At 38.9% G+C, this 19,678-nt stretch overlaps 2 protein-coding genes and 1 long non-coding RNA gene across 5 annotated transcripts in view; 2 read left to right on the forward strand and 1 right to left on the reverse strand.

Annotated features, from left to right (window-relative positions):
* The window catches only part of LOC142652245 (uncharacterized), a 27,499-nt gene extending 21,134 nt beyond the window's left edge, over positions 1 to 6,365 (forward strand). For both annotated transcript variants that reach the window (XM_075827878.1, XM_075827877.1), the window contains one exon: positions 5,708 to 6,365. In XM_075827878.1, the coding sequence (XP_075683993.1) occupies positions 5,708 to 5,722 (15 nt within the window). In that variant the 3' untranslated portion in view covers positions 5,723 to 6,365. The remainder of the gene's footprint in view (positions 1 to 5,707) is intronic.
* Positions 1 to 10,723, reverse strand: part of LOC142652246 (uncharacterized) — a 25,874-nt gene extending 15,151 nt beyond the window's left edge. Inside the window, exon 1 of the long non-coding RNA XR_012847783.1 lies at positions 10,597 to 10,723. This is a non-coding gene — a long non-coding RNA (uncharacterized LOC142652246). The remainder of the gene's footprint in view (positions 1 to 10,596) is intronic.
* Positions 10,724 to 11,141: 418 nt separating this feature from the next.
* On the forward strand, positions 11,142 to 19,678 carry ZBED6 (zinc finger BED-type containing 6). Of its 2 annotated transcripts, none has more exons than XM_075827879.1 (2): positions 11,142 to 11,332; positions 16,133 to 19,678. In XM_075827879.1, exon 2 carries the CDS (start codon positions 16,300 to 16,302, stop codon positions 19,582 to 19,584), a length of 3,285 nt encoding a protein of 1,094 aa, XP_075683994.1. In that variant the 5' UTR covers positions 11,142 to 11,332; positions 16,133 to 16,299; the 3' UTR covers positions 19,585 to 19,678. The 2 variants fall into 2 exon arrangements, with proteins under 2 accessions (XP_075683994.1, XP_075683995.1); XM_075827880.1 differs by having other exon boundaries at positions 16,190 to 19,678.

The raw sequence follows: 19,678 nt of genomic DNA on the forward strand, positions 1-19,678 counted from the left end.
TATAGTAGTTATATTCTTGTATATAGGAGCAGTGTTATAGTAGTTATATTCTTGTATATAGGGGGCAGTATTATAGTAGTTATATTCTTGTATATAGAAGCAGTATTATAGTAGTTATATTCTTGTATATAGGGGGCAGTATTATAGTAGTTATATTCTTGTATATAGGGGCAGTATTATAGTAGTTATATTCTTGTATATAGGAGGTAGTATTATAGTAGTTATATTCTTGTATATAGGAGCAGTATTATAGTAGTTATATTCTTGTATATAGGAGCAGTATTATAGTAGTTATATTCTTGTATATAGGAGCAGTATTATAGTAGTTATATTCTTGTATATAGGAGGCAGTATTATAGTAGTTGTATTCTTGTATATAGGGGCAGTATTATAGTAGTGATATTCTTGTATATAGGGGCAGTATTATAGTAGTTATATTCTTGTATATAGGGGCAGTATTATAGTAGTTATATTCTTGTATATAGGGGCAGTATTATAGTAGTTATATTCTTGTATATTTATTGGGGCAGTATTATAGTAGTTATATTCTTGTATATAGGGGGCAGTATTATAGTAGTTATATTCTTGTATATAGGGGGCAGTATTATAGTAGTTATATTCTTGTATATAGGGGCAGTATTATAGTAGTTATATTCTTGTATATAGGGGCAGTATTATAGTAGTTATATTCTTGTATATAGGAGCAGTATTATAGTAGTTATATTCTTGTATATAGGAGCAGTATTATAGTAGTTATATTCTTGTATATAGGGGCAGTATTATAGTAGTTATATTCTTGTATATAGGGGGCAGTATTATAGTAGTTATATTCTTGTATATAGGGGCAGTATTATTGTAGTTATATTCTTGTATATAGGGGGCAGTATTATAGTAGTTATATTCTTGTATATAGGAGCAGTATTATAGTAGTTATATTCTTGTATATAGGGGGCAGTATTATAGTAGTTATATTCTTGTATATAGGGGCAGTATTATAGTAGTTATATTCTTGTATATAGGGGGCAGTATTACAGTAGTTATATTCTTGTATATAGGAGCAGTATTATAATAGTTATATTCTTGTATATAGGAGCAGTATTATAGTAGTTATATTCTTGTATATAGTGGGCAGTATTATAGTAGTTATATTCTTGTATATAGGGGCAGTATTATAGTAGTTATATTCTTGTATATAGGAGCAGTATTATAGTAGTTATATTCTTGTATATAGGGGGCAGTATTATAGTAGTTATATTCTTGTATATAGGAGCAGTATTATAGTAGTTATATTCTTGTATATAGGGGGCAGTATTATAGTAGTTATATTCTTGTATATAGGGGCAGTATTATAGTAGTTATATTCTTGTATATAGGGGGCAGTATTATAGTAGTTATATTCTTGTATATAGGGGGCAGTATTATAGTAGTTATATTCTTGTATATAGGGGCAGTATTATAGTAGTTATATTCTTGTATATGGGGCAGTATTATAGTAGTTATATTCTTGTATATAGGGGCAGTATTATAGTAGTTATATTCTTGTATATAGGAGCAGTATTATAGTAGTTATATTCTTGTATATAGGAGGCAGTATTATAGTAGTTATATTTTTGTATACAGGGGCAGTGTTATAGTAGTTATATTCTTGTATATAGGGGCAGTATTATAGTAGTTATATTCTTGTATATAGGGGGCAGTATTATAGTAGTTATATTCTTGTATATAGGGGCAGTATTATAGTAGTTATATTCTTGTATATAGGAGGCAGTATTATAGTAGTTATATTTTTGTATACAGGGGCAGTGTTATAGTAGTTATATTCTTGTATATAGGGGCAGTATTATAGTAGTTATATTCTTGTATATAGGGGGCAGTGTTATAGTAGTTATATTCTTGTATATAGGGGCAGTATTATAGTAGTTATATTCTTGTATATAGGGGGCAGTATATAGTAGTTATATTCTTGTATATAGGGGCAGTATTATAGTAATTATATTCTTGTATGTAGGAGCAGTATTATAGTAGTTATATTCTTGTATATAGGGGCAGTATTATAGTAGTTATATTCTTGTATATAGGAGCAAAATTATAGTAGTTATATTCTTGTATATAGGAGCAGTATTATAGTAGTTATATTCTTGTATATAGGGGCAGTATTATAGTAGTTATATTCTTGTATATAGGGGGCAGTATTATAGAAGTTATATTCTTGTATATCGGGGCAGTATTACAGTACTTATATTCTTGTATATAGGGGGCAGTATTATAGTAGTTATATTCTTGTATATAGGAGCAGTATTATAGTAGTTATATTCTTGTATATAGGAGCAGTATTATAGTAGTTATATTCTTGTATATAGGAGCAGTATTATAGTAGTTATATTCTTGTATATAGGAGCAGTATTATAGTAGTTATATTCTTGTATATAGGAGGCAGTATTATAGTAGTTATATTCTTGTATATACGGGGCAGTGTTGTAGTAGTTATATTCTTGTATATAGGAGCAGTATTATAGTAGTTATATTCTTGTATATAGGGGCAGTATTATAGTAGTTATATTCTTGTATATAGGAGCAGTATTATAGTAGTTATATTCTTGTATATACGGGGCAGTGTTGTAGTAGTTATATTCTTGTATATAAAAGCAGTATTATAGTAGTTATATTCTTGTATATAGGGGGCAGTATTATAGTAGTTATATTCTTGTATATAGGGGGCAGTATTATAGTAGTTATATTCTTGTATATAGGAGGCAGTATTAGAGTAGTTATATTCTTGTATATAGGGGCAGTATTATAGTAGTTATATTCTTGTATATACGGGGCAGTATTATAGTAGTTATATTCTTGTATATAGGAGCAGTATTATAGTAGTTATATTCTTGTATATAGGGGCAGTATTATATTAGTTATATTCTTGTATATAGGAGCAGTATTATAGTAGTTATATTCTTGTATATACGGGGCAGTGTTGTAGTAGTTATATTCTTGTATATAGGGGCAGTATTATAGTAGTTATATTCTTGTATATAGGGGGCAGTATTATAGTAGTTATATTCTTGTATATAGGAGCAGTATTATAGTAGTTATATTCTTGTATATAGGGGCAGTATTATAGTAGTTATATTCTTGTATATAGGGGGCAGTATTATAGTAGTTATATTCTTGTATATAGGGGGCAGTATTATAGTAGTTATATTCTTGTATATACGGGGCAGTGTTGTAGTAGTTATATTCTTGTATATAGGAGCAGTATTATAGTAGTTATATTCTTGTACATAGGGGGCAGTATTATAGTAGTTATATTCTTGTACATAGGGGGCAGTATTATAGTACTTATATTCTTGTATATAGTGGCAGTATTATAGTAGTTATATTCTTGTATATAGGAGTAGCATTATAGTAGTTATATTCTTGTATATAGGGGGCAGTATTATAGTAGTTATATTCTTGTATATAGGGGGCAGTATTATAGTAGTTATATTCTTGTATATACGGGGCAGTGTTGTAGTAGTTATATTCTTGTATATAGGGGCAGTATTATAGTAGTTATATTCTTGTATATAGGGGGCAGTATTATAGTAGTTATATTCTTGTATATAGGGGCAGTATTATAGTAGTTATATTCTTGTATATAGGGGCAGTATTATAGTAGTTATATTCTTGTATATAGGGGGCAGTATTATAGTAGTTATATTCTTGTATATAAGGGCAGTATTATAGTAGTTATATTCTTGTATATAAGGGCAGTATTATAGTAGTTATATTCTTGTATATACGGGGCAGTGTTGTAGTAGTTATATTCTTGTACATAGGGGGCAGTATTATAGTAGTTATATTCTTGTATATAGGGGCAGTATTATAGTAGTTATATTCTTGTATAATGGGGCAGTATTATAGTCGTTATATTCTTGTATATAGGGGGCAGTATTATAGTAGTTATATTCTTGTATATAGGGGGCAGTATTATAGTAGTTATATTCTTGTATATAGGGGGCAGTATTATAGTAGTTATATTCTTGTATATACGGGGCAGTGTTGTAGTAGTTATATTCTTGTATATAGGGGCAGTATTATAGTAGTTATATTCTTGTATATAGGAGGCAGTAATATAGTAGTTATATTCTTGTATATAGGGGCAGTATTATAGTAGTTATATTCTTGTATATAGGGGCAGTACTATAGTAGTTATATTCTTGTATATAGGGGGCAGTATTATAGTAGTTATATTCTTGTATATAAGGGCAGTATTATAGTAGTTATATTCTTGTATATAAGGGCAGTATTATAGTAGTTATATTCTTGTATATACGGGGCAGTGTTGTAGTAGTTATATTCTTGTATATAGGGGGCAGTATTATAGTAGTTATATTCTTGTATATAAGGGCAGTATTATAGTAGTTATATTCTTGTATATAGGGGCAGTATTATAGTAGTTATATTCTTGTATATAGGGGCAGTATTATAGTAGTTATATTCTTGTATATAGGGGCAGTACTATAGTAGTTATATTCTTGTATATAGGGGGCAGTATTATAGTAGTTATATTCTTGTATATAAGGGCAGTATTATAGTAGTTATATTCTTGTATATAAGGGCAGTATTATAGTAGTTATATTCTTGTATATACGGGGCAGTGTTGTAGTAGTTATATTCTTGTATATAGGGGGCAGTATTATAGTAGTTATATTCTTGTATATAAGGGCAGTATTATAGTAGTTATATTCTTGTATATAGGGGCAGTATTATAGTAGTTATATTCTTGTATATAGGAGCAGTATTATAGTAGTTATATTCTTGTACATAGGGGGCAGTATTATAGTAGTTATATTCTTGTATATAGGAGCAGTATTATAGTAGTTATATTCTTGTATATAGGAGCAGTATTATAGTAGTTATATTCTTGTATATAGGGGGCAGTATTATAGTAGTTATATTCTTGTATATAGGGGGCAGTATTATAATAGTTATATTCTTGTATATAGGGGCAGTATTATAGTAGTTATATTCTTGTATATAGGAGCAGTATTATAATAGTTATATTCTTGTATACAGGGAGCAGTATTATAGTAGTTATATTCTTGTATATAGAGGCAGTATTATAGTAGTCATATTCTTGTATATAGGAGCAGTATTATAGTAGTTATATTCTTGTATATATGAGCAGTATTATAGTAGTTATATTCTTGTATATAGGAGCAGTATTATAGTGGTTATATTCTTGTATATAGGGGGCAGTATTATAGTAGTTATATTCTTGTATATAGGGGCAGTATTATAGTAGTTATATTCTTGTATATGAGGGCAGTATTATAGTAGTTATATTCTTGTATATGAGGGCAGTATTATAGTAGTTATATTCTTGTATATAGGGGGCAGTATTATAGTAGTTATATTCTTGTATATAGGGGCAGTATTATAGTAGTTATATTCTTGTATATAGGAGCAGTATTATAGTAGTTATATTCTTGTATATAGGGGCAGTATTATAGTAGTTATATTCTTGTATATAGGGGGCAGTGTTGTAGTAGTTATATTCTTGTACATAGGGGGCAGTATTACCTGGACGAATTGCACTATAATGAAGCACAATCTTTCTATAGCCTGTGACTCAGGAATGATTACTGCATTGTTAGGGGGTAAATATCTATTATGACTTTGGACTTTAAATTCCTAAACTGTTGCTTGTATATTGTTATCATTACAGGACATTGCAGCATAAATATTAACCCTTTGACAATTCATCCTCCCACTGGCCGGTGATCTGGAGTAGCGCTTTGGAGAGAGATGGATGAAGACTTCTTAAGAAAACTGCATGAGCTTTATCTAGAGTATTTCGCTTGTATAGTCCCACAGCATTGAATGTTTAGTGTCTAGGATAGAATGTATCTCTATATTCTCACAGAAGTAGTACTGGTGAATCTTAAGGGGGTTTTACACAGGACGATTATCGGGCAGACAAACATTCATAGGACGCTCGTTGCCGATAATTACCCTGTGTAAACACGGCAGCGATCAGCAGGTGAACGAGCAAACGCTGAATCATCCGCCGGTCGTATCGTTTTAAAAAAGTAAAATATTATCGTTGTCGGCAGCGCATCTCCCACGACATGATGATAACGTATGGGGAGGAGCGATCGGAGTAACGAGCGCTCGTCCTCATCCATAGCTCCGTGTGACAGGAGCAGATGATCGCCGATCAGGGATGTCTCGTTGATTGGCGTTCGCTGCAGCGGACGAATTTCGGCAGGTGTAAAAGGGCTTTTACGATGGGGCAGGGAATGAACCGGCAGGAATACCATGTTAAGATCATTTATAGATATAGAAACCAGGACTTGTAATGAATAAACCGATTACACATTGAATTGTTGCGTCTCTAATTTGTTGTTTTGTTACTTTGTGAAATATCTACTAAAAAAATTCATTATAAAGTCCCTGTGTCCCCCTCCCCTTCATGTCAGAAGTCTGGGGGGGGGGGGGGGACTAGGAGATTTTTCAGCTCAGGTGACTAATGGGATCGTCTGAGTTTAATTTGATGTTAGTGGACAGCTCAGAGACGATGTCCACCTTTGCAAACTATCTATTTATTTATTTTTTAAATAAAACAGAGTATCCGTGTGATTGGTGCAACTTTGTAATGACTTTTTGTTAAAAATGATTATTACTTTTTGAGATACAGCTGCTTTGTATCCCGTATATCTGTCAGGTCAGCGGGACTGGCGTGTTCAGTGACAGCGGGTCCTGCATGTCTCTGACAGTTCATAACTTACATGTGATCGATAACAAGTGGGTCCTGCATGTCAGAGGAACGCAGGAGCCGCTGTCACTGAACCCGTCAGTTCCACTGACCTGTCTGATTCATGTCTCAGCGCAAGATACAGCTGCACTGTATACAGGATACAAAGCAGGTGGGCTCGCACAATTTGATCAAACTGAGCGCTAAGAACATCACATTTATAAGTAGAATAAATATAGCAGTAATGCAAATAAAAATAATCAAATGTATAATAAATATAGCAGTAATGCAAATAAAATGTATAATAAATATGTTATATTATAAAGTGTATATATATGTGTGTGTGTATCTTAGCGCCCGCAGCGTGAATCTGCATCGTTTTGTCATTGAAAATGTTGTCGAAAAAACACAGTAGATCAGCAGCTGCCCATTTTTTTCATGTTTCTGGAGAAGCTGACTAACTATGTTGTTCGACTGGCAGCAACTCCACCCATGACATGAGGGCTGGAGTGTTTGTAAGGTCCAGCAACCGTAATGTGTATTCCATGGCAATAATGAGAGATTCATGAAGATTGAATGTGTCAATGTTTCTTTTACTTTTCAGATCTAGATCTAGCTCCTAGAGTTACATGATAACATTCTGCTGCCTGCCATCACCACTAGGGGGAGCTCACTATATACATATACAGAGCTCCCATAGAGTTACATGATAACATTCTGCTGCCTGCAGTCAACACTAGGGGATGCTCACTACATACAGATATATACAGCTCCCATAGAGTTACATGATAACATTCTGCTGCCTGCAGCCACCACTAGGGGGAGCTCACTACATACAGATATATACAGCTCCCATAGAGTTACATGATAACATTCTGCTGCCTGCAGTCAACACTAGGGGATGCTCACTACATACAGATATATACAGCTCCCATAGAGTTACATGATAACATTCTGCTGCACAGCCACCACTAGGGGGAGCTCACTACATACAGATATATACAGCTCCCATAGAGTTAGATGATAACATTCTGCTGCCTGCAGCCACCACTACGGGGAGCTCACTACATACAGATATATACACCTACCATAGAGTTACATGATAACATTCTGCTGCCTGCAGTCAACACTAGGGGAGCTCACTACATACAGATATATACAGCTCCCATAGAGTTAGATGATAACATTCTGCTGCCTCTACCACCAGTAGAGTGAGCTCAATACATACAGATATATACGGCTCCCATAGAGTCACTGTAATGTCTGCGACCGCAGACTCCTCTCGTCCTGCCAACTCCTTCCTTCCTGGAGATGCCAGCACATGCGACCGTCCTGGCCTGCAGTGACCACTAGGGTGCGCGCTCAAGCTCAGTCCCGGCCTTAATGGGCCAGCGCACACACACATGTTTAGTATTGTCTAATCACCCTGGACTATAAGAAGGGCAATACCCCTTCACTCATTGCCTGAGCATTGTTGTGTTTACCCGTATTAGTCTTGCAAATGGTCCCTTCGTGTTTTCCAGTTCCCAGTGTTCCCGTTCCTGCTACCTGTATCCAGTGCTACCTTGTTTCTGTACCTTAGAGAGTTGGAGTCATGTTGTGCCACCGGTCTCGTCTCATGTGTTACACGACGCTTGTTGTCTGCCGCCAAGGTTCCATCTGAGCCTAACCATCGCTACTGTCTGAACTATCACAGGTACCCTTACTCGGACTATAGACTTTACTTGGTACACTGTGTGGCCAGCTGGTATTCCGCTACGGTGGTACGGCCCAGTGGGTCCACATACCCACAGATCGTGAGAGTTACATGATAACATTCTGCTGCCTTCAGTCACCACTAGGGGGAGCTCACTATATTTAGATATATACAGCTCCCATAGAGTTACATGATAAAATTCTGCTGCTTCTACCACCACTAGAGTGAGCTCAATACATAGAGATATATACGGCTCCCATAGAGTTACATGATAACATTCTGCTACGTGCAGCCACCAGTAGGGGAGCTCACTACATACAGATAAATACAGCTCCCATAGAGTTACATGATAACATTCTGCTGCCTACAGTCATCACTAGGGGGAGCTCACTACATAAAGATATATACAGCTCCCATAGAGTTACATGATAACATTCTGCTGCCTACAGTCACCACTAGGGGGCGCTCGCTACATACAGATACATACAGCTCCCATAGAGTTACATGATAACATTCTGCTGCCTGCAGTCACCACTAGGGGCAGCTCACTACATACAGATATATATAGCTCCCATAGAGTTACATGATAATATTCTGCTGCCTGCAGCCACCACTAGGGGGAGCTCACTACATACAGATATATACAGCTCCCATAGAGTTACATGATAACATTCTGCTGCCTATAGTCACCACTAGGGGGAGCTCACTACATACAGATATATACAGCTCCCACAGAGTTACATGATAACATTCTGAGGCCTACAGTCACCACTAGGGGGCGCTCGCTACATACAGATACATACAGCTCCCATAGAGTTACATGATAACATTCTGCTGCCTGCAGTCACCACTAGGGGCAGCTCACTACATACAGATATATATAGCTCCCATAGAGTTACATGATAATATTCTGCTGCCTGCAGCCACCACTAGGGGGAGCTCACTACATACAGATATATACAGCTCCCATAGAGTTACATGATAATATTCTGCTGCCTGCACTCACCACTAGGAGGAGCTCATTACATACAGATATATACAGCTCCCATAGAGTTACATGATAACATTCTGCTACCTGCTGTCACCACGAGAGGGAGCTTACTACATACAGATATAGGCCTAGTTCACACAGAGTTGTTTGCAGGCAGAAAAAATCTGCCTCAGAATTCCTTTAGGAAAAAAAAGTACTCCTCTGCCTCCCACTGAAATAAATGGAAGACAATTTCCTCAGTTTATTAGCGCTGATTCTGAGATGGTTTCCTCCAAATTCAGTGTAAAAAAACTTGTGAACTGACCCATAGCAGTTGACTCCGGCCACTGAATAACAGCGAGCTGCAGTTCTGCATCACGGAGTCAACTGCTTCCGGCTCCGTACATAGCATAATGGGCAATAACAACCAGTGCCTGCAGGCAGCTGGAGCGGCTTAACGATGCGGTATCCGGGTGTCGGACCCGCACCGATGATATACTGATGACATACCTGGTGGATAGATCATCAGTTGTCCAGTAGTGGACAACCCCTTTAAGGCCCAAAAAAGCCGGATCTTTAAAGGGTTAAATTCTCAATAAAAACCATCAGGACTTCCTTGATGCCTTTCCAAATAAAAGTAATATCAACGTACCCTTCATCTCATGTAATCTTGTCCCGCTCTAATAATCCCCCATTATTGTTGAAAGACAACATAAGAAGCTTTATATAATATGGGGAGTCCTTTGACCCCATGGCTGTGCCCTTTTTTTTTTATATATAAAATTACTCATCATATAAAACATTTTTATGTTTCAAAATGTTAACATAAATCCGATAAACTTTCCCAGTCTGGAATCTGGGAAAGTTGGGTGACAACCCATTGGGCCACCATAACAGCTCCCATAGCGGTCGTCACCCAGTTTTTTCTGAATGGCAGTAACGACAATGATGCGTTTCATTGGTCGCAGAGGCGGAGCTTGTTAGTCGCAGCTATAAGACGCATTTATCAATGTTTATCAAAAAAGTTTTGTCGTATAAGGGCTCCACCTTAATGACCCCAAAATCACGACCGAGATCGTCGATTGTTTCATTAATATTAGAGACATTTATGACGAGCCGTGAGACATTTTACAAATATGGCGCAGACATCGCGTTATTAATGGCGGTTCTTACATAGCGCAGATTTAGACTTACGTGTCTGACTTGTAGCAACTTTATTCCCTAACACGCTTCTAGGGGAGGAAAGAGTTAATGTGAGAGTGGAGGACTGTGCCATCATACCTAGCCATGGGGGGGGGTGTTGCTGCCAGGAACAGATTATAGTGAAGCTGAAGGACTGTACCATTAGAGGCATTAGGGAGGAGGGGGACTAAAGTGAGGCTAAAGGACTGTACCATTACAGCCAGCAGGAAGGAGCGGACTAAAGTGAGGCTAAAGGACTGTACCATTACAGCCAGCAGGAAGGAGAGGACTAAAGTGAGGCTAAAGGACTGTACCATTACAGCCAGCAGGAAGGAGGGGACTAAAGTGAGGCTAAAGGACTGTACCATTACAGCCAGAAGGGAGGAGGGGACAAAAATGAAGGACTGTTCCATTATACCTAGCTATAGGGAGGATTGCTGTCAGGCTGAGGGACTGAACCATTATACCCAGAATTGAGAAGCAGATAATAGTGAGGGCTGTGGGGCTGAAGGATTGTACCATTACAACCAGCAGGGAGGAGGGGAACAAAATGCGGCTGAAGGACTGTACCATTACAGTCCGCCGTGAGGAGAGGAAAAGGTTACTTTCAAGCGAAAGGGTCAAACTATTACACCAAGTAGTGGGGGTGTAGGTCACGCTGCTGAATTCTCCCCCTTTCTGAATGTAAAGTATAGAGAGCGATAGGAAACGTCATCTCCTCCAGGATGTGGCCAGAAGGATAAAGAAGGTAAAACATGAACTGCGGAGAACAGGCTTTGTTATCTGTTATTTATAGAGTTATCGTACAGCTGAGATATTATAATATATGCAATAACAATAGAAACACTGACATCATACAGTATAACATAAGATATTATAATATACCGACCGTAATAGTATAAACACCAACAACATAAACGTAACAAAATATGAGCAATAACATCGTAGCAATATTCCAATAACAATATAATATAATGTTCCAGTAACAACAAACCAAACAGACAACACATAACATGTCACATACATAATAACAGGCTGTAATAATATAGAAAACATACAGAATCACAATGATGATGATACAGGTGTAATAATAGCATGACAGTAATAATATAGCAAGTTAACAAAGACATAATAACAATGCAAGATCAATATAATTACTTATCCTGTATAATACTCCAGAGCTGCACTCACTATTCTGCTGGTGGAGTCACTATGTATATACATTACATTACTGATCCTGTACTGATCCTGAGTTATATCCTGTATTATACTCCAGAGCTGCACTCACTATTCTGCTGGTGGAGTCACTGTGTACATACATTACATTACTTATCCTGTACTGATCCTGAGTTACATCCTGTATTATACTCCAGAGCTGCACTCACTATTCTGCTGGTGGAGTCACTGTGTACATACATTACATTACTTATCCTGTACTGATCCTGAGTTATATCCTGTATTATACTCCAGAGCTGCACTCACTATTCTGCTGGTGGAGTCACTGTGTACATACATTACATTACTTATCCTGTACTGATCCTGAGTTACATCCTGTATTATACTCCAGAGCTGCACTCACTATTCTGCTGGTGGAGTCACTGTGTACATACATTACATTACTTATCCTGTACTGATCCTGAGTTACATCCTGTATTATACTCCAGAGCTGCACTCACTATTCTGCTGGTGGAGTCACTGTGTACATACATTACATTACTTATCCTGTACTGATCCGGAGTTATATCCTGTATTATACTCCAGAGCTGCACTCACTATTCTGCTTGTGGAGTCACTGTGTACATACATTACATTACTTATCCTGTACTGATCCTGAGTTATATCCTGTATTATACTCCAGAGCTGCACTCACTATTCTGTAGGTGGAGTCACTGTGTATATACATTACATTACTTATCCTGTACTGATCCTGAGTTATATCCTGTATTATACTCCAGAGCTGCACTCACTATTCTGCTGGTGGAGTCACTGTGTACATACATGACATTACTTATCCTTTACTGATCCTGAGTTACATCCTGTATTATACCCCAGAGCTGCACTCACTATTCTGCTGGTGGAGTCACTGTGTACATACATTACTTATCCTGTACTGATCCTGAGTTACATCCTGTATTATACTCCAGAGCTGCACTCACTATTCTGCTGGTGGAGTTACTGTGTACATACATTACATTACTTATCCTGTACTGATCCTGAGTTACATCCTGTATTATACTCCAGAGCTGCACTCCCTATTCTGCTGGTGGAGTCACTGTGTACATACATTACATTACTTATCCTGTACTGATCCTGAGTTATATCCTGTATTATACTCCAGAACTCCACTCACTATTCTGCTGGTGGAGTCACTGTGTACATACATTACATTACTTATCCTGTACTGATCCTGAGTTATATCCTGTATTATACTCCAGAGCTGCACTCACTATTCTGCTGGTGGAGTCACTGTGTACATACATGACATTACTTATCCTGTACTGATCCTGAGTTACATCCTGTATTATACCCCAGAGCTGCACTCACTATTCTGCTGGTGGAGTCACTGTGTACATACATTACATTACTTATCCTGTACTGATCCTGAGTTATATCCTGTATTATACTCCAGAGCTGCACTCACTATTCTGCTGGTAGAGTCACTGTGTACATACATTACATTACTTATCCTGTACTGATCCTGAGTTACATCCTGTATTATACCCCAGAGCTGCACTCACTATTCTGCTGGTGGAGTCACTGTGTACATACATTACATTACTTATCCTGTACTGATCCTGAGTTATATCCTGTATTATACTCCAGAGCTGTGATCACTATTCTGCTGGTGGAGTCACTGTGTACATACATTACATTACTTAACCTGTACTGATCCTGAGTTACATCCTGTATTATACGCCAGAGCTGCACTCACTATTCTGCTGGTGGAGTCACTGTGTACATACATTACATTACTTATCCTGTACTGATCCTGAGTTACATCCTGTATTATACTCCAGAGCTGCACTCACTATTCTGCTGGTGGAGTCACTGTGTACATACATTACATTACGTATCCTGTACTGATCCTGAGTTATATCCTGTATTATACTCCGGAGCTGCACTCACTATTCTGCTGGTGGAGTCACTGTGTACATACATTACATTACTTATCCTGCACTGATCCTGAGTTACATCCTGTATTATACTCCAGAGCTGCACTCACTATTCTACTGGTGGAGTCACTGTGTACAGACATTACATTACTTATCCTGTACTGATCCTGAGTTACATCCTGTATTATACTCCAGAGCTGCACTCACTATTCTGCTGGTGGAGTTACTATGTACATACATTACTTATCCTGTACTGATCCTGAGTTACATCCTGTATTATACTCCAGAGCTGCACTCACTATTCTGCTGATGGAGTCACTGTGTACATACATTACATTACTTATCCTGTACTGATCCTGAGTTACATCCTGTATTATACTCCAGAGCTGCACTCACTATTCTGCTGGTGGAGTCACTGTGTACATACATTACATTACTTATCCTGTACTGATCCTGAGTTACATCCTGTATTATACTCCAGAGCTGCACTCACTATTCTGCTGGTGGAGTCACTGTGTACATACATTACATTACTTATCCTGTACTGATCCTGAGTTACATCCTGTATTATACTCCAGAGCTGCACTCACTATTCTGCTGGTGGAGTCACTGTGTACATACATTACATTACTTATCCTGTACTGATCCTGAGTTACATCCTGTATTATACTCCAGAGCTGCACTCACTATTCTGCTGGTGGAGTCACTGTGTACATACATTACATTACTTATCCTGTACTGATCCGGAGTTATATCCTGTATTATACTCCAGAGCTGCACTCACTATTCTGCTGGTGGAGTCACTGTGTACATACATTACATTACTTATCCTGTACTGATCCTGAGTTATATCCTGTATTATACTCCAGAGCTGCACTCACTATTCTGTAGGTGGAGTCACTGTGTATATACATTACATTACTTATCCTGTACTGATCCTGAGTTATATCCTGTATTATACTCCAGAGCTGCACTCACTATTCTGCTGGTGGAGTCACTGTGTACATACATGACATTACTTATCCTTTACTGATCCTGAGTTACATCCTGTATTATACCCCAGAGCTGCACTCACTATTCTGCTGGTGGAGTCACTGTGTACATACATTACATTACTTATCCTGTACTGATCCTGAGTTATATCCTGTATTATACTCCAGAGCTGCACTCACTATTCTGCTGGTGGAGTCACTGTGTACATACATGACATTACTTATCCTGTACTGATCCTGAGTTACATCCTGTATTGTACCCCAGAGCTGCACTCACTATTCTGCTGGTGGAGTCACTGTGTACATACATTACATTACTTATCCTGTACTGATCCTGAGTTATATCCTGTATTATACTCCAGAGCTGCACTCACTATTCTGCTGGTAGAGTCACTGTGTACATACATTACATTACTTATCCTGTACTGATCCTGAGTTACATCCTGTATTATACCCCAGAGCTGCACTCACTATTCTGCTGGTGGAGTCACTGTGTACATACATTACATTACTTATCCTGTACTGATCCTGAGTTATATCCTGTATTATACTCCAGAGCTGTGATCACTATTCTGCTGGTGGAGTCACTGTGTACATACATTACATTACTTAACCTGTACTGATCCTGAGTTACATCCTGTATTATACGCCAGAGCTGCACTCACTATTCTGCTGGTGGAGTCACTGTGTACATACATTACATTACTTATCCTGTACTGATCCTGAGTTACATCCTGTATTATACTCCAGAGCTGCACTCACTATTCTGCTGGTGGAGTCACTGTGTACATACATTACATTACGTATCCTGTACTGATCCTGAGTTATATCCTGTATTATACTCCGGAGCTGCACTCACTATTCTGCGGTGGAGTCACTGTGTACATACATTACATTACTTATCCTGCACTGATCCTGAGTTACATCCTGTATTATACTCCAGAGCTGCACTCACTATTCTGCTGGTGGAGTCACTGTGTACAGACATTACATTACTTATCCTGTACTGATCCTGAGTTACATCCTGTATTATACTCCAGAGCTGCACTCACTATTCTGCTGGTGGAGTTACTATGTACATACATTACTTATCCTGTACTGATCCTGAGTTACATCCTGTATTATACTCCAGAGCTGCACTCACTATTCTGCTGATGGAGTCACTGTGTACATACATTACATTACTTATCCTGTACTGATCCTGAGTTACATCCTGTATTATACTCCAGAGCTGCACTCACTATTCTGCTGGTGGAGTCACTGTGTACATACATTACATTACTTATCCTGTACTGATCCTGAGTAACATCCTATATTATATATTATACGCCAGGCTACAGTCACAGGCTGTAACTCAGGATCAGTACAGGAGAAGTTTTGCACAACATTAGGAGGCATTTAATAAATTGTAATCACTCATTAGAATTGTTTTTCTCTTTACAGCTGTGTTGGTCACAAACGTTTAACTAATGGAACAATTCTCTAATTTCCATTCTCAAGATCAGTATGAGGAATCATGGCGTCCAGGACAATGTCGAAAATCAGTCTAAAGCCCCAATGTACTAGTTGTAATCCTAGGGCTACGGAGAATATCCATCACTAGAGTCGACATGTCGGAAGACATTAGAGGACACCTTGGAGGGTGTGACTCATTCCAAGACCCGCTCCCTCAAGAAATAGATCCAGACAATGGATACTCCTTGCCCAAAAAGTCAACCATTTCTGGAACGAGTGAAATTCAAAATTCTCACAATGATATTATTCCAGAAATTGAAATCAAATTAGAATCCAGTGATGATGATGAGGACAAATCTGAGCAAGTCTCATGGTCTTTACCGTTTCTAAGGAAGAGAAAAGGAGCAAACTCAAATTCTATGGAAGTAGGTGGAGATCCAGAAAAAGGTCTCGTGGAGGATGAGGGGCCTCTGAGCATGATAAATAGTACTCTGAGCACTGCTCCTTTAGTGGTTCGGCCAACCAGAAAGAGAAGGTCCACCTCGGAAGTCTGGCAATTTTTCTGTCGTGACCCAACCATCATCTCAAGAGCTATTTGTAGTCTTTGTCGAATGAGTGTCAGCAGAGGCAAGCTAGGGGGGAGGTTTGGGACCACCGCTCTTAAACGACACTTGGAGAGTAAACATCCTCTACAATGGGCACAACGAAGGTCTATGAGACTACAAAAGGCAGATGGAGAAGAGGAAGAGGAGGAAACCTATGAGGATGAAGACGACAAAGACGAGTCTTATCAAAACCCGTTCAATCTGGCCATTACACAGTTCCTTTATCAAAAACCTTTGCCATCTGAGAAAAACTCCTTGGTATGTCCTGTTGCTTATGGTTCCCCCAAAACGTATGAGATCATTGACTCCAGCGATGATGAGGAAGATAAAGAAAGAGGAGACAACTTTATGGTGGGATTTAGAGAAGGCTTGAACTTCAAAAAGAAGAGGGTGGAGCAGGTTAGCAGCCTGGACAATTTTGATTCTGACTCCAATTTTCTCATCGATATCCGAAACCCTTCCCACCCTTCACCTGGACCGGAGAAAACACAGCCCATAGGCCTACAGACCTTCAATTCTACCAATTATTCTCCTGTCCCACCTGGAGCCCGTCGAAGGAAGTCTACTTCTGCTGTATGGCAGTTCTTCTTCCTTGACCGTACAAACATTTGCAGAGCCATTTGCAACCTGTGCCAAGCAAGCGTTGGTCGTGGAAAACTAGGGGGTCATCTTGGAACTTCAGCTCTTATGAGACATCTTGAAGGAAAGCATCCTTTAGAGTGGAGTAGTGGGAAAATGAATAAACCAAAGAATGGCAGTGTGATTGAGGAAGACGAGGATGAAGACACAGATGAGCCAGTTCTTTATCCTCAACCACATTTTGGCCAGTTTGGCCCAACTGGTTTCTCTATGTATCCTCCTGAGATGTTAGGTGACATGAACCCAACGCTCCACGCTGTACCCATAGAGTATGAAAATGAGAATGAAGATCCCGAGAGGCAGAATAGTATTCAGATCTCATTACCAGTTTTCAAGGAAAATATTTTGGATCCAACCAGCATCATTCTCAAAGCCAATGGAAAGTACCCTTCAGATCATCCCAAAGCCCAATCCTGGAATAGGAGTATCACGGAACTAATGTGTGAGATGACTCTCCCCTACTCGTTCATTACCTCGAAAGCTTTTCAGAAGTTTATGGCAAAAGCTGACCGTCACTACTCAGTTCCTACTAAATCTTTCTTCACTGGAAAGGCCGTTCCTCAGCTTTATGAGGCAGTGTGCGAGAGGATAGTTAGTGACCTAAAGATGTCAGGATGTCCCCAAGTCCACATCACCACCCATGTGTGGAGCCGGGACCTTACTATGGATTATTTGGCTTTAACAGCCCACTGGGCAGTTTTACAACCAGACGCCGATCAGTGTACTGAGAGGAAATATGCCGTCATATGCATTAAGCGCTTCCCGAAAGAATATACAGAGGGCAATATTCAACAGGAACTAATTCGACAAGTGAATTTATGGCTTTTGCCTAACGCTCTGTGCCCTGGTTTCTTCATCTCCAGTGGAGATTTCAATCTTATTCATGCCATTAAAGGGGCAAACTACACATATGTACCTTGCTTTACCCATTCTCTAAACCTGTTGGTTACGGATTTTCTGCAGAACAATCGCTACATAGCAGGCATGCTGACCATGGCCAGAAAAGTCTGCAGTCACTTCATCGACTCCTCCAGAGCAAGAAGAATCCTTAGTGAGCTTCAGTTCCAAAATAATTTGCCAAAGCATTCTCTGAAACTAGGAAGTCTATCTCACTGGACGTCCACGTTCTACATGTTGCAGAGGCTCCTGGAGCAGCAGAGAGCCGTCCAGGAATACTTAGTAATGCATAAAGTGGACACGGTGGACATCCATCTAAGTTCTAGTAACTGGAACCTTATGGCGTCACTCGTGGATCTTCTCCAACCCTTTGAGATGGCTATACAAGAGGTCAATGCCAACCAGTCATCTCTCAGCCAGGTGTTGCCAGAACTTCGCTATCTCCATATCTTCTTGAAACAAATTCGAGGACATTTTGAAAGCAAAGGAGATGCCAACGGGGTTGTTCTTGCCGATAGTTTTGCTCTAAAACTTTCTACAGATTATGGAGTTAATGAAATGTTCCAAAAGGAAGAGTTTGTTCTGGCCACCCTACTGGATCCACGCTTCAAAGGAAGAATTGAGGCGATCCTGCCTCCTGACTCAGACATCGGCCACTGGAAGCAGGTTCTTGTTAAGAAAGTCAAAGAAGTCATGTCTTCATCTTTTTCCGTTCACTCGCCCTCCCCGGTGAGCCACTCGGCCTCGAAGTTTAGAGATGATTCTCAGCCCCATCTTTTATCTGGTAAACATTTCGACTTGGAATCCGATGGGATGACTATTTCTTCACAATGGAGGAAAAACATGGCAGCTCCCCCTTTAATCCACAAGGATAAATCATTAATTGAACATTTAGAGAGCGTCGGTCTGTTAGCCTCTAAGTCTACAGGGGCTTCCTTGTCAACGGAGAGCCATTCTGCATGTGTCATGGTGGAGAGATACCTCCAAGACAACAAAACTATTGGAGCAAAGGATGACCCTTTGATTTACTGGCAAAAACGTACGTGGCTTTGGCCGGCACTAACAAAATTGGCCAATATGTACCTGACGTGTCCTCCTTCGAGTGTTTTTGCTGAGTTTGTCTTTAAGTCTCCACGGACCTTCATGGACCCGCAACGTCGTGTAGACATCATGGAAGGAATGGAACACATTGTATTTCTGAAGGTCAATCTGGCAAACTTCCCGAATTATAATCCTCCACCCCTTATCTTCTCCTCTGACAACGAGATAGAGCAAAGTGACAGCGACGAGGCCTTCTAAAAGTAGATGTTTCATTATAACTCATGTTTCCTATGTGACAAAAAGTCCAAGAAACAGAGAAATATGATGATAATAAAGTCCTGAACTTCATGTC

This window comes from Rhinoderma darwinii, chromosome 5 (genome assembly GCF_050947455.1).
Source record: "Rhinoderma darwinii isolate aRhiDar2 chromosome 5, aRhiDar2.hap1, whole genome shotgun sequence".
Taxonomy (NCBI): domain Eukaryota; kingdom Metazoa; phylum Chordata; class Amphibia; order Anura; family Rhinodermatidae; genus Rhinoderma; species Rhinoderma darwinii.

What these genes read in the sequence shown, in the direction of transcription:
- ZBED6 (XM_075827879.1), top strand. Translation starts at nt 16,300, where the DNA reads ATGTCGGAAGACATTAGAGGACACCTTGGAGGGTGTGACTCATTCCAA.